The 15,115-nt window shown below is 46.5% G+C and overlaps 1 protein-coding gene across 4 annotated transcripts in view; it reads left to right on the forward strand.

Moving 5' to 3' along the window:
• Positions 1 to 15,115, forward strand: part of NIPAL3 (NIPA like domain containing 3) — a 51,908-nt gene that overhangs the window by 23,975 nt on the left and 12,818 nt on the right. For all 4 annotated transcript variants that reach the window (XM_060016246.1, XM_060016257.1, XM_060016276.1 and 1 more), the window contains exons 6-10: positions 2,083 to 2,142; positions 6,088 to 6,233; positions 9,880 to 9,976; positions 12,532 to 12,667; positions 14,566 to 14,654. In XM_060016246.1, the coding sequence (XP_059872229.1) occupies positions 2,083 to 2,142; positions 6,088 to 6,233; positions 9,880 to 9,976; positions 12,532 to 12,667; positions 14,566 to 14,654 (528 nt within the window). The remainder of the gene's footprint in view (positions 1 to 2,082; positions 2,143 to 6,087; positions 6,234 to 9,879; positions 9,977 to 12,531; positions 12,668 to 14,565; positions 14,655 to 15,115) is intronic.

A 15,115-nucleotide genomic window follows, 5' to 3' on the forward strand; every position in this document is an offset into this window, starting at 1 on the left:
TTCAGCTTATCCTCTGATCTTTTTACATCAACTGATACCATTTTTAAAACATCACTAACTTTCTCATCTGCCATTTTTCTATGATTTCTGTAATCACTGAACCAGTGTTTCAGAACGTTTGAACCAACTAGAAGACAAAGGAGTTTTAATATCCATGAAGTCACAAATAAAATAGAATTAGAAAAAAATTCTTTTCTTCTTAAGTAAAAGATGTTAGTAGATTAGTGAACAATAGTTTTTTGTACATAGGAGCAGGGACAGTGAACTTGCTTTGAAATGTTTCCTTCCATCCTGCTGGTAAGCATTACAGTGCCGAGAAGCTCTTCTCTGCTCTTAAAGGAGAAAATCCTATTCTGAGTCTTAATCCTCCTGGAATTAAGAGGGCCTCTTCCATACAGGGATGGCATAGGCATGGCATTTATGTGCCCCTGCAGTGCCCAAGGCAGATATCACTAATCAATCATAGTGAGCCTGGATGGGCCCTCAGAATTCTCAGAGCTTCAGGCAGTCATTACCAATTACTAGGAGTTGGCAGAGGAGCGGAAATCTATTTGCTTTCCCTGATCCTATTTATTGAAAGCCCCTCTTTTTTTCGACCAGGGTTGGTAAACAGGCAGCCTACAAGATGACTGAGGTCCTCAGGCATGCTGTGTTCTTTCCCACCCAGTATCGTTTCAAAATGTCATTTGAGTGCCTTTAGTTGAGGCAAGTTGTCTGCCGTAGTCTCAGCTTCTCTCTACTGTCTTACATCTGGCCCGCTTTCTACATCTGTGTTGTTGCCCAGCCCCAACAGGTATTTAGGTTTGTCCTCTGCCCATTGCTCATCTATCCAAAGGGCTCTCAGAACCTTTATTGACAATGAGGAATATGTGACTGAATGACTAAGTACTTTAAATCTTAGTCTTTGAATTTTAATAAGGATCAAATAACCAAATTCTTAAAAATGGGCTGAATTATAATGATGGGACTTCACATATCATCCCCTAGAAATTAAGGGGCTCTTAGAGTTTCTTAAGTCACCAAGTGAAAAATAATATTAAAAATAAATATTAAAATAATAATCACCATTTATTGGGTACCTATTACTTATTAGTTACTGTTCCAGTTACTTTAATAATAATAATTACTCAGTTATTGAGCATGTACTAAGTGATTTGCCTATATTATCTCATTTAATTACCCCTATGACTCTGAGAAGTAGGTATTTTCAGTGATATGCTGATAAACCAACTCGAGAGAATGAGAGAAGAAGAAAAAGAAAAGAAAGAGGAGGTGGAGGGAGGGAAGGAAGAAGGGAAGGGACAGAAAAGTGGAAGAAAAAGAAGACCTGATTTTTAATGTTTCTGATGTAAGGGTGTAAATACCCACACTGTCGCTGATTCCAAGCTGCCAATGGTTTCCTGACTATTAACCCTCAGCAAGCTGGTGAAGGCTGGATCCAGCACACGATTTCAGAGACTAGGAGACCGACTCTCAGGTGAAGTGACCTACCCAGGTTACCCAGCCAGAGGAGGCGGACCTGAGATAGTAACCCTGGTCTCTTCACGGTGAATGCCAGCCCCATCCTTTAGAACAGTCACAAGAAAGTTTGAGTACATCTGCAAATGTGGAAGAGTCAGGGAGTGAAAAGAAAAGAACCAGGGGGGAAATGTCAGTGGTAGGCATTGCCTTCTGAAGGAGCAAGAGCCCTGGCCTCCAACAGTCCTAGGTTTGCGCCCAGCCTTTCCTCGCCAGCTGCATGGTCTTGAGCGGGTCCTTTCCCTCTCTCAGCTTCAGTGTCCCCATTTTCCACATGGAATCATAACAGTGCCCACCTCAAAGAGCAAACACGCCAGAAATAACTTGTGTAAGTTGCCTGTCACACAGCGAGTATTCAACCCCCGGTGTTCCTTGTAGGAAATCCTCAGGGAGGCTCAGAGAGGAGCCTCTGTTTCTAATAACAAGAGACAGCTCTTGGGAGCATGAGTGAGAGCTTAGGCAAGCTCCAGCGCAAATGAGCCAACCCAGAGGGCACTGGCGAAGGGACTCCATTTGACTGATGGCAGCCTCAACGCTCTTCTCCCTGTGCTTTTTTTTTTATAGCCAGCGCCATCATAGGAATCATATTCATCAAAGAAAAATGGAAACCTAAAGACTTTCTGAGTAAGTTCGTGGATTGGAGCTCTGTTCTTAATTTTATGCTTGTGTTTTTTTTCATTGTGAAACCAGCTCACCCCAATGTAGAGATCATTTGTCTCCTTCTCCCCTGTGTGGTTCTGTATCCCACCCTCATCGGGCTCCTGAGAGCTGGGTCTTTTAATCAGTGGTTCCCAAACTTGGCTACGCATCAGAACCATCCGTGCAACTTTTTAAAATGGGCTTTCATTTATTCCATTCAATCAATATTTATTGAACATCTATTGCTGGGATTTTAGGAGGCCCAGGAAAAGGCACCCTCTTTCCCTAACTGAGTTTTAAAACAGTGAGAACTAAATAAGGAAGTCAAACACAAGAGATCAGAAGTTATGCTTTATTACTAATAAAAGCTAGATTAGAACATGCAGCCACGTGAACTTGCTTACGCTCTCCCCGCAGTGCGCTCCAGCCCACAGCTAGACCTTGGGCCAGTCTCCCAAGGAAATATTTGGGTTTACAGAATGGAACACTTATCCAGAATTACTGCCGTACATATCCTGGGACAGAGAAGGGAGAAAAAAAGATCAAAGCCTGAGTGTTTAAATTCTTTCGATAGATTAACTCCATTTCGGTCGAGAAATGCAGACCAATGGTGCAAGAGGCAGAAGTGTCGGTCCATTGGAGCTTCCTCCACATAGAAACCCAAGGAGTGGGGAACAAGTTACCTACTGAGTGCCACCCTCTGTTGTAGGTGCTGGAGATATAGCAGTAGGACAGATGAGGATCCTACTCTCATGGAGGTTACCGTCTAATGTATATGTGTGTTGGAGGGGAGAACATACAGTAAACAAGTTAACTATATAACTAACCAAATAAAATAATTCTAGATCTTAGCGAGTGCTTCAGAGAAAGTAGAATGCTTTTTGTTGGGGCACTGGGGATGTGGGGATGCTTTTCCTAGACTGGTCAGGGTTAGACTCTCTGAAGAGGTGGGACCCAGACCTAACTGATAGTAAGGAGACTACCAACGCCAAGGTCTGTGGGCAGTGTTCCATGTAGAAGGAGCAGCAGGTGCAAAGGCCCTGAGGCAGGAATAAGCTTGGCGTGTCCGGTATCAGTAAGGCCAGTGTAGCTGGAGGGTGATGAGTAAAGGAGGAAGCAGGACATGAGAGCAAGGAGGCATGGAGGAACTGGATGATGCAGGGGCTTACGAGCCATGCTAAGGAGTTAAGGAGGGACATGATGGTGGGTCCAGGCTCTATCCCCAGAGACTTTAAATCTGGGCTGGGGCCTGGGCATTTGCATTCTCATAAAGCTCCCCAGGGTGAAGTATATTAGTCTGCAACTTGCTTTGAAATGTATCCAAAAATAACCTGGCTTGATGATTGAGTGGAGGGATGAAGAAAATGGATCACGATATGGGATAAAGCAAGTATAATAAAATGTCAATTTAGAATCTAGGTGGTGGGACTATGGGTGCTTACTATTAAAGTTTCTTTTTATATAAATTTATTTTTATTTATTTGTTTTTGGCTGTGTTGGGTCTTCGTTGCCGTGCGTGGGTGTTCTTTAGTTGCGGCGAGCGGGCTTCTTATTGCAGTGGCTTCTCTTATTGTGGAGCACGAGCTCTAGGCACACAGCCTTCAGTAGTTGCGGCACGCGGGCTCAGTAATTGTAGCTTGCAGGCTGTAGAGCTCAGGCTTAGTAGTTGTGGTGCACGGGCTTAGTTGCTCCACAGCGTGTGGGATCTTCCTGGACCAGGGCTCAAACCCGTGTCCCCTGCATTGGCAGGCGGATTCTTAACCACTGCACCACCAGGGTCCTTGTGTCCGAAAGTTTTTAAACACAAAATGTCAGGGAGAAGAAGCTCCCAAGATGCTGCAGACACACAGCCACATTTGGGAATCACTGTTCTGAATCATTGGTGTAGAGTAACAGCAAGATTGGACCAGGAGGTGGAAAAAGAAAAGAATCTTACACTGAAAAAAGCAGAACTACTGCTCAGCAAACAAATGATGCCACAAAGACCGAAAGATTCAGAATGATTTGTAGTAATTCTGCTGGGGGAGGGGCGGGGCGGGGCTGGTTCTGAGATCAGTGTAGAGGTTTATGTCCCTTCCAGGGTCATGCTAGGTGGTCCTGGAATGAGAGGCATGCCCTATGTGAATTAGAAAAAGATGCCCCTCTGGGCATCTATAGTTCTGTGGGCAAATGCCTTGGTGAGCAGAGCATGGGCTAGATTTTAGCCCTCTTCACTGCCCTTGTGCAGTGAGCAACCTGCACAACTGTACCTGGCTGCCCTGCTTAGAGTTCTATTAAAGTTCAGCAAACATTCACCCAGTGCTAGACCTTTGCTGGACAACGCAGGTATATTGATGAGTAAGACCTGTCCCTGCTTACGGAGAACTTAAGACAATAGACTTGCACAGAACTTACCATGTTGAGTTTAACCATGGTTCATTCATTCACTGAGCAATTGAACAACTGGTTTTTGAACACCTTTTGAGGCCTAGAATGAAAATAAAGGACATTTAATATGATATCACATTTCCTCGAGATAGTGAAATGAAACAGGTAGAGTTAATTGTATCACAGAAAAATCCAGAAGCCTGTGGTCACAATATGTGCAGCTCAGAACTCACGGTCCTTTTCAGCTTGCATGGGGCTGGGCTCACTCAACTTCAACCAGAGGCCTTTCACCAACCCCACAGGGTTCAATTGGAGTGTGACAGGACCCTGGGGAAGAGTCAGGAGACTCTGGTCCTTCACCCAGGAGCATGCCTCCTGGGCCACCAACAATATCTGACAGGTCTGTGGACTAGAGTGTTGGTAGTATTTAGATAGTTCCCTTGGGTGTAGGTTAAATAGCCAGTTGGGAGAGACTAAGACAGTTTTTCAAAGGCATACCGTAGGCTCTGAAGGTTTGCTTTTGAGGTTTTTTTGTTTTTTGTTTTTATCTAGCCCATCTAGCTTTAGAACGTTCCTTGTAAAATGCATATTAAAACCAGAGTGCAATACTAGAACGGCTAAAATGAAGAAAAAATACGCAGTTTTGCTCATACGCTACTGGTGGGAGTGTAAATTGGTACAGCCACTTTGGAAAACCATTCGACAGTACCTACTAAACTGGACATCTACATCTCCCATGACCACGAATTCCACTCCTAGTTTTGTACCCAATAGAACTACATGCATATGTTTTCCAAATGACATGCACAAGAATGTTTGTAGCAACGTGATTTGTTATAACCCAAGACTGGAGACTACTTAGATGCCTACCAACAGTAGAAATGATAAATTGTATCCTATTCACACATGGACCACCGTACAGCAGTGAGAATGAAGAAACTACCACCACATGCCAGGATACAGATGAATCTCACAAACATAGCCTTGCATGAACCCAGACACAAGCAAACGTACTGTACGAATCCATTGATATAAAGTACAAACTCAGGCAAATGGTCAGTGCTGGTAGGAGTCAAAGTGTTGCCCTGGGGGTGGGGGCTAGTGATTGGAAGGGGACATGAGTGGGGATTTGGGGGTCCTATAAATGTTCCCTTTCTCGACCTGGGTGCTGGTTACGTGGGTGAGTTCACTTTGTAAGAATTCATCAAGCACTTTTTTGTATGCATGCTATCTTATTAAAAAAATTTTTTAACACTAAATGTATCTTTAAAAAATGACATTCAGGGGACTTCCCTGGCGGCCCACTGGTTAAGACACCACACTTCCTCTGCAGGGGGCACGGGTTTGATTGCTGGTGGGAGAACCAAGTTCCTGCATGCCTTGAGGCGTGGCCAAAAAAGTAGAAAAAAAAGTGACATTCATGAAGATACTCTGTTTTTTTTCAAGTAAAGAAAAACCCCAAATTCAAGCAATAGCAGGTCCCCATATGTTACCCTAAAGACACATGCTGGCCTGGGGCGGGTGCTTGCAGTAAGCCCTGTGATGGCCTCCCTCTCCCTGCAGGGCGCTACATCTTATCCTTCGTTGGCTGCGGTCTGGCCATCGTGGGCACCTACTTGCTGGTGACATTCGCACCCAACAGTCATGAGAAGATGACAGGCGAGAACATCATCAGACATCTTGTGAGCTGGCCTTTTCTCCTGTACATGGTGAGAGAAGCCTCCGGTCCTTCCACCTGAGAGGATGGGGGTGGGGATGGAGTCCTAGAAACCAGAAACCCAAATTCCCAGCAAGACGGGGTTCACGGGAATCATGATGTATTTCACAGCGCCGAACACCACGCTCGCAGAGAGCACGTAGTTCCTGGGGAAGTGCTTTTTTTCACTTGTGCCCTGAGTAATGTCTAAAACTGCATGTATAGTGTGATAACTTGATTTTTTTAGAGGTATTTGTAGGTCTGTACGTTACCTGTAAAAGATTGGATAGAAAAACAGAAACTCCATCAGTAGTTGTCTCTGAGAGATGGAATTATGATTGTGTCTTTATTTCACCTTCGTCTTTACATATTACCCAAAATTTCTACAGTGAGCATTTAAAACTGTTATGGTAAGAAAAAAAGTTAAAATTTCTAACAGTTAAAGAATGTTATATATATATTTTTGCCCGCTATCACACAGCTGATAGAAGCTGATAGAAACACGGGAGACACTGCAGACTTTATCTCCTAAACCCCCAACCAGAACTAATCAAGGTTACAAATAGATTACCACTGACTAATTGTAATCTAAATTGATTACAAATAGACTAATCAAGGAAAACATCTAAGGTATTTGGTAAAGCTTATTCCTGCTCTCCCTGCAGCATGTTAAACACTTTTTAATGTATTATCTATCAACAAAAATAACCAGTAAACAGAGGAGTTTTATTTGAGCCAAACTGAGGACTATAGCCTGGGAGACAGCCTCTCAGATAACTCTGAGGAACTGCTCTGGAGAAGCATGGTTTTCAGCACAGATTTATATCTTCTCAGGTCAAAGAACTTTAAACAAGTCAGGGATACATTCCTTAAAGGTATAAAACAACAACAACAAAAAACAGATCAGCATGTACACAGCAAGTCGGTTTGTCCTTGGTACCTGGGAAGGGAATCTTATCATCGCAGGGGTACTAGCATTGGCATCCCATGAAGGGAGGCATTTAATATTTATTTTTAATGTGAACATTCTTTACTTCTGGTCAGTGTACCCTTTTCTTTAATAATTAAAGCAGGTGTACAATGTATGTTTGAAAGGCCACAAATAGGCCGTTTTAGTTAACATAAAATTTTTTTTTAAATTTCTCCATTTTAATCTTTTTTTTTCCATATTTATTTACTTGGTTGCACCAGGTCTTAGTTGTGGCAGGCGGGCTCATTAGTTGTGGCATGCAAACTCTAAGTTGAGGCATGCGTGTGGGATCTAGTTCCCTGACCGGGGTCGAACCCGGGTCCCCTGCATTGGGAGCTCGGAGTCTCATCCACTGCACCACCAGGGAAGTCCCTGTTAGCATAAAATCTGAGTTAAATCATGTAGAAGCCAGAATGACTTCCCTAGACCTCAATGTGTGAAGATTTGTTTCATCACATCTCAGACTCCCTCGATAGTCCTATAACATAGGTGTTTTTCTCCCCATTTTATGGATGAGAAAACTGGATCTCAGGGTTAGCAAACTTGCTCAGAGTCCCGTGAGAGCCGAGCTGGACCTGAAGCCTGCCTGCCTGGCTGGCCTCACGTGTCACCACAGCCTGCTAACGAAGGTGTTCACTGTTTTGCCTTGACTCAAGAAGCCTGGGCCTGCTGTAGAGGCCCCGAACATCCTTTTTCCTCAGATTGCCCGTGAGGCAGATGATAGATTCCCCCAAGGTTGGGGCTGTGTCATCTCCCTAGTGCCAGCCAGCCCCAGCGTTGACCTGTAGGCATGGAGAAGTGTCTGCCGGGCAGAGCCAGAGACCCACCTCTTCAGGAAAAGCTTAACCCCAGAACACAGGCTTCTCTTTCAGAGAGTCCTGGGCTCGAGTCCATTGCATACTGTGTAGCCGTAACCAAGGCACTTAGCCGCATGCTCTGCCTCCTTCTCTGTACGTTAACTGGAGGGGTCACTGGACCCGGGGTGGCTGTCAGGTCCACCCAGCACGTGACGGATGCTCAGTGACCAATTCAGTTTGGCTTCCTCCGTCGTCACTGTGAGGCAGTGCTGCCAGCTGGAAAGATTTGGCCAAATCAAATTCAATAAATATTTATTGAGTGTCTGCTATGTGCCAGACACTGTGGGTATAAAAGCTAAACGAGACAGGCTGACAGAACCCATGGTCCATCAGGAGGCACCAACACATATACAGCCATCTCACGACAGAACGCCAAGTGCTCTCCCAGCGTGCGTTTAAGCATCATGAAGAATGGTGGGGAGATCGGCCACTCCCACCCCCCTGCCCAAATGTATGCACATCATTTGGGAATGTTGATGAGTAACTACATCTGCTTGATGGTGTATTTTGCAACAATTAAAGATAATGATGACAACTTCATAAAACATGAAAATTGTTTACGGTAACGAACAACGGCCCAGCACAAAACTGTGCTTTGACTGTGATGACAAGTAGATAAAATATATATTCACTGTGACAAAGACGGGAAGAAACAGGAAAATGAACGCAGCTGTGTTTTATGATCTCTAGTTCTGAGGAATTTAACAATTTTTTTCTTTTTAAAATGCCCATTAATGTTTCTGCATTGGTTTTTGTGATAAATGAACTTCGGTAGGAGGTTGGGATAGGCAAACAGAGCTGAGCCGTTGCTTTAGTTTTGCCGGGGGCTGGGGCTGGCTTCACTCCTTGGGGAAGTATTGCCAAATGTCTGGACCTTTAAGGAATAGAAGGGACGAGCTGTTGCTGCGAAGGCAGGGAACTTCTCAAACTTCGGTTTTCAAACTTGCTGTTGTCTAGTAAGATTCTACTGATGGAGCACCTTCTGAACACCAGGCACTGCGCCCCCATCTGCAGGCAGTGTAGCCTAGTGGGAAAGCGCATGGGCCCTGGAGCCAGGCTATCCGGGTTCAAATCCCAGCTCTGCCTTTTGCTAGCTTGAGATTCTTCATAGAATTATTATGCTGATTTAGTGAGTTGAGTAAAGATAAAATGCTTAGAATAGAGCCTGGCAGATTTATGAGTTCACCAAGTATAAGCTGTGATTGTGGTCCTCTTAAGTTAAGAACACTTATCCCTGTTTCACAAAGGAGGTAACTGAGGTTTAGAGAACTTAAGTGACCTGGCTAAGGTCACACAACTAGTTTAGAAGGAGATCCAAGCTCATAACTGGGCCTCCCTGACTCCAGAAGTCCTCTTTTTTCCAACTCTACCAAGCTGCACGCAGTGGAGGCTCGGTTAGCAGGCAAGTGGTATATATACTTATATACTTAACCAAAGAGCTCTTCTCCTCACCAAACAAGCAGCTCCCTCTTTAACCAACTCCCAGTTTTAGTGGGGGTTACCGTGGAGCAGTGAAATGGGACACCAGTTCAGCCTGATGAATCTTGACCATCCAAGGCAGGGTGGACCTGAGGCCAGCACAGCGCCCTCAGAGCCTCACCGCGAGGTGAACTGCTCCTCAGTATTGGGAGTAGAGAGATTCAGCGTTCCCTGCTTTCCTGCAGGGTATGTATCAGCGGTGTGGGAAATACTGGCTGTTTCAATTCCCTTTCAACTCTGAGGGCCTGTGACTGATGCAATCAGCAGCATAAACTCCAGCCCAGCCCTCCAGGGTCTCCTGGTCTTGCCTGTGGCCCCCGCTGACCTCCCCCCTCCCTTGCTGCTCTCTGTAGCTCGTGGAGATCATTCTCTTCTGCTTGCTGCTGTACTTCTACAAGGAGAGGAACGCCAACAACATTGTTGTGATTCTCCTCTTGGTGGCGTTACTTGGTAAGTGAGGGTCCTGGGGATTGAGCTTTGCCACCACTAAGTAGCACCAAAAGGAAATGTGGGTTTTGTTTACTGAGCTGTGGCATCTGGACCCAGGAGCTGCTGGAGGCCGCTTCAGGCTGGTCCCTCTGCATCGGCGGCTGCAGGAGCTGGGTCCCTGCTAACCGGATGCAGGCCTTGTCAGTTCCATCGTGCTGCGGACGGCATTTGGTATTCTTGAGCCAGACAGACACCCGTCCCCTCAGGGTGCCACCCATTCGAGAGGGAGGAAATGACAGTAAACGAGTTGACAAATACATAGATAGTATAAGTCTGGGCAGTGACAATTACAATGATGAAGAAGAAAGCAGAGTAAGGGTAGGGGTGGGGGGTTAAGAGGTTATTTCAGAGAAGTCAGGGGTGGAACAGGTTCCAACAAGTGAACCCCTAAGGGTCCGTGTAAGACCTATCAGAGGTTAAGACTTAATTCTGGATTCAAAGTCAAGAATTGATTTTGATTTTGCTATCTTTTTTTTTTTTTTCCTTTTAAAGGCATGGGTGCAATGGGGGAAATGGCTCCTAAATCAGCTTGGGGCAAGGTTCTAACCCCACATAGAGTTAGATTCACTAAGTAGAGCTGTGAGAAGCACCCCTTCTTCCTGGAGAGGGAGAGGTGGGTGCGGCCCTGCCGCTACCTCCTAGTGACTGCCCCTGTGTCAGCCACGCTGTCCTCTAAAAATGGGCCTAAGAGAACACCCAGATCTCGGGGGGAGAGGCGATTAAATGAGATGAGCACCGGTCCCCAGTGTGTGTTGTTTCCTTCTGTCCTTCCGACAGCAAGCCCCCGTTCCAGCGACAGGCCATAAAACACACAGATATGTCATCATAGGACAGGGCTCCATTTTTTTGTTTTTAACAGCTTTACTGAGATATAGTTTACATACCGTAAAGCTCACCTGTTTAAAGTATACAATTCAGTGATTTTTTGTGTGTGTGTGTGGTACGTGGGCCTCTCACCACTGCAGCCTCTCCCGTTGCGGAGCACAGGCTCCGGACGCGCAGGCTCAGCGGCCATGGCTCACGGGCCCAGCCGCTCCGCGGCATGTGGGATCTTCCTGGACCGGGGCACGAACCGGTGTCTCCCGCATCGGCAGGCGGACTCTCAACCACTGCGCCACCAGGGAAGCCCCTACAACTCAGTGATTTTTAATATATTCATAGAGGATACAACCATCATCATAATCGAATTTCAGAACATTTTTGTCACCCCAAAAAGAAACCCTGTGCCCACTAGCAGTCACTCCCCATTTTTCTATCCTCCCAGGCCCTGGCCAATCACTAATCTACTTTCTGTCTCTATGGATTTGCCTTTCTGGACGTATTACATAAACGGAATCGTACACCATGTGGCTGTTTGTCCCTGGCCTCTTTCACTGAGCATGATGTTGTAGAGGTTCATTCCTGTTGCAGCATGACTCAGTGGTCCGTTCCTTGATGATTTTGTTTGCAAAGTGGATTGGAAGATCACGGTCCCAGAACGTTCGCTCCTGGTGAGTTGGAAGGTCAGAAGGTTCTGAGGCACGTTGGCCAATTCCTTTCTGCCCCCTCCTCACCAACAAGGACAGCCTGGAGAAAGTGCTTGACCTAACTGCCTGCCGATGTTTGAAAACTGTAGTCTAAGTAGCTGAGGAGCCCAGAAGCCACTGTGTCTGCTGGGCTGTTGGCAGGAGAAGGCAAAATGAGCGGACGCTGAGAAAAATAGGAAAGCAAAGCATTTCAGCCAGAACAAGGAACTTCATTTGTACCGTACTTGGGAGTTCCTTGTAATTCCTGCTCTGGCAGGGAAATGCAGCAGTTTAGAGTTCCAAGTCGTTTCTGCAGCACTGGGTAAAGCAGTGGTCTCCATAGTGAGGTGGGTGTATGGGAAGAAAAAATATTAGAACTGGTATTTATTTTTATCTCCACCTTTTAAGTATATTTCCTACACATGTTTTATGATGTATATACCATATAAGCACAGTGTTACATGACTATAATTTTTAAATAAATGTATATATATTTGAAAAGTATAGACATATGCATAGGGGTATGCATTCCAAAACATGTGGCGACCTCTGGTCTAAAGAAATGTTTTTAAAAATACCAGTGAGTAAGCATTTTAATAGACCAAAAAAACAACACAAAAAACTCCTGAGCTCTGTACACACCACATTTTTCTTGTGATTGCCGTGAGAATGATACTCAAAAGAAGTTCATTTATACATTCGATTGTTTTGACCTTGCATTGTGTTCCAGACACAGTGCTGCCACTCTGGAGTTCAGAGTGAACTCACTACCCTTTCTTGGTAGAGTTTAGAAGGGTATTTGGAAATACCCTTTGGAGTTTTGCTTTCCTCTCTGCTCTCACGGGAGGGTACAAAAGAACCAATGCCAATAGGATCTTCTCACCGTGTAAATCACTGGCTGGGCTCTGCCCGTGTTCCCTGTGTTTTGGTCACTTTGTCCTTTGAGTTTATAAACTGTCCCCCCCACCCATGTCTCTGAGGCTGCCACACATCCTTGTTAACCTTCTGCAGGCTCAATGACCGTGGTGACGGTGAAGGCTGTGGCCGGGATGCTCGTCTTGTCCATACAGGGGAACCTGCAGCTCGACTACCCCATCTTCTACGTGATGCTCGTGTGCATGGTGGCGACTGCTATCTATCAAGCCGCGTGAGTTGCAGATTCTTTTCCTGCTGGGCTTCCCCACAAAGGTCTCTTCCAGCTTCTGGGCCTGATGACAATCGGTTTTGAAGCTGTAGGGCAGGTAGAACATGCAAATGTTCTGTCGCCAGGGTTTGGCATCCACTGTGGAGAGAGAGGGGTCGCTAATTTGCTGAGTTATCACATGGAGGGGTGCCGTGCTGCTTGAAAAGCCTGGAGTGGATGTATTTTTCCCTCTGCCTCAAAATGTGAGAAGCACACAATCAGAGGCAGCCTCGATTCCCATCTGGACCGAGGCAGGTGCCCACTTCCGGGGCATCAGAAGAAGCTGTGCCGTCCCCGTGAGGCACCTGTCTGTCTGCCCGGTGGAAGACAAAGTTGTCTCCAACTTGCTTGTCCTCAAGAAATCTTTCCAAGTAGAAGAGCAAGGTGATGGTTTCTGCCTCAGAAGCAGCAGTTCTGAGGGTAGGCCTGGGCCTTGCTCATGTCAGAGATCCGGTGCCCAGCAGGGGGCCTGGGCGAGCATGTGGCAAACCTGCGTGGGGACGGAGGGTGGACAGTGCAGGTTTCAGTGTGGTGCATGGGGCCGGTTCACCCCGAACAGGTCAGGCCCTGGACTCCAGCCGCCGGGGCTCACCATCCACCAGCGGTGCCTCCGGGGAACACAGCGGTGACCGCTGCCACCTGGGTGCCCAGTGTAAGCTGTGCTCTCACTGCCTTCACAGGAACTTGAATTCATTTGGTCCCCACGACAATGATATCCTCATTTTGCATGTAAGGAACTGCTGCGAGAGGCCAGGAACTGCGGAGCTGAGACTGGAACCCCGGCGTCTGTCTCCCTCCCCGTCCCGCGCCCCTCACCCCTCTGCTCTAGGCCTGCTCCTCAGCTTCTCCAAGACACAGATTCCCCGTCTGCAATGGCAATAGCAACAGCCCCTACCTAACAGGACCGCAGCAGGCTTTAGTAGGATCCAGGATAACGTCCAGTAAATAGTAGCTTCTTTTATGATTTTTGTTTTATTATTATGCTGAGTATGACTATGCTTAGTCCTCCTACAATGGTTCTGGTCATCACCCCTGAGCCCCTGTCCAGTGCAAGGCTCTGTGCTGTGCCCTCCAGGGCTCTGTGCTGTGCCCTCCAGGGCTGACAAAGATGATCAGGTGCCCCACCCTCCTCGGGAAGCTTCTCACTCACACATCACACATTCATCAAGGCCTGCTGTGTACCGGGCCCGTGCTGGGCCTTCCACGCACAGAGACATGAGCGATAGTCACTGAACTCAAGGTGCTCACAGCCCTGGTCCAGCCGGGTAAACAGACAATTACAGTTGGGTGGGAAGTGTGTTATGGTGTAAGGAACTTTGCGACAATAACCAAAATGCTATGCAGAGAATAGACAAAGGATACATTCCTAAATGATGGAGTGTTTATCCGCAGTGGAGAGGTTAGGAGTGACTCTAATTTACTCTCTCGTTTTCCTATATTTATTGCAGTGAGAGTTGAATTAAGAAGAAAATTTGTTTAAAAGAATAATTACAACACGAGGCAGGATGTGATAAGCGCTACAGGAGTTTCTTGGAGTGTTAAGGGACGAGGAATGGCTTTTTAGTGGGTAGGGGATGCAGGGGACACAGAGGTGAGAAGGGCATTGCGGTGATAAGAACTATGTGGTCAGAGGTGTTGGACGGGGAGAGGGATGGGCCTCAGGCTGTGTGTCTAGAGGAAGAACAGAAGCAGAGCGTGGACCCCAGCCCAGGAGACACACAAGGCTGGCATGCTTATAATCCCAAGGAATATTCCTTCATGCCTCATCTTCGTATTTTCAGACCAAGCCTGCGGTCATCGGCTGTCACCTCGGCCTTCCGACCTCCCCACAGCCCACTGACCAGAGTGCTTTTGTGTTGAAGGTTTTTAGGTCAGGCCTCACAGATGTATGACTCCTCTCTGATTGCCAGCGTGGGCTACATTCTATCCACTACCGTGGCTATCACAGCAGGTAAGGGTGTGGTCGCTAGATTTCTGTCTTCTACCTTGACAGCAGGGACATTACCCCAGTGTGGAGGGAAGGGGCGCTGCCTCTGTCAGAAGGCCAATTCTGCTGACTTGTTCTGCCTGTCCCAGTTGTAGATGGTTTTGTGGGGAAAGCGCAGGATTTAGAGCCAGAGAGGCCTAGGTTTGCACCCCAGCACAGACACGGAGCTGTGTAGCTCTGGGAAAATCACTTCACCTCTCTGAGCCTCAGTTCCACATTCATAACATGGGAGTAATAATACTTTCCTCCTAGAATTGAAATATGTATAGTCCAAATGTCCCCTACTTTGTACTGCTTGTGTTAGGTTTCTTTAACAGTGTTTACCATCATCTGCTAACTCCACAGCCTCCACTGGCCAAGTGACCACACATTTCTTCTGTATAATTTTTAGAGATCATGAGTATGTACATAACATGTGCTCAGTA

Source organism: Delphinus delphis, chromosome 1, assembly GCF_949987515.2.
Source record: "Delphinus delphis chromosome 1, mDelDel1.2, whole genome shotgun sequence".
NCBI lineage: Eukaryota > Metazoa > Chordata > Mammalia > Artiodactyla > Delphinidae > Delphinus > Delphinus delphis.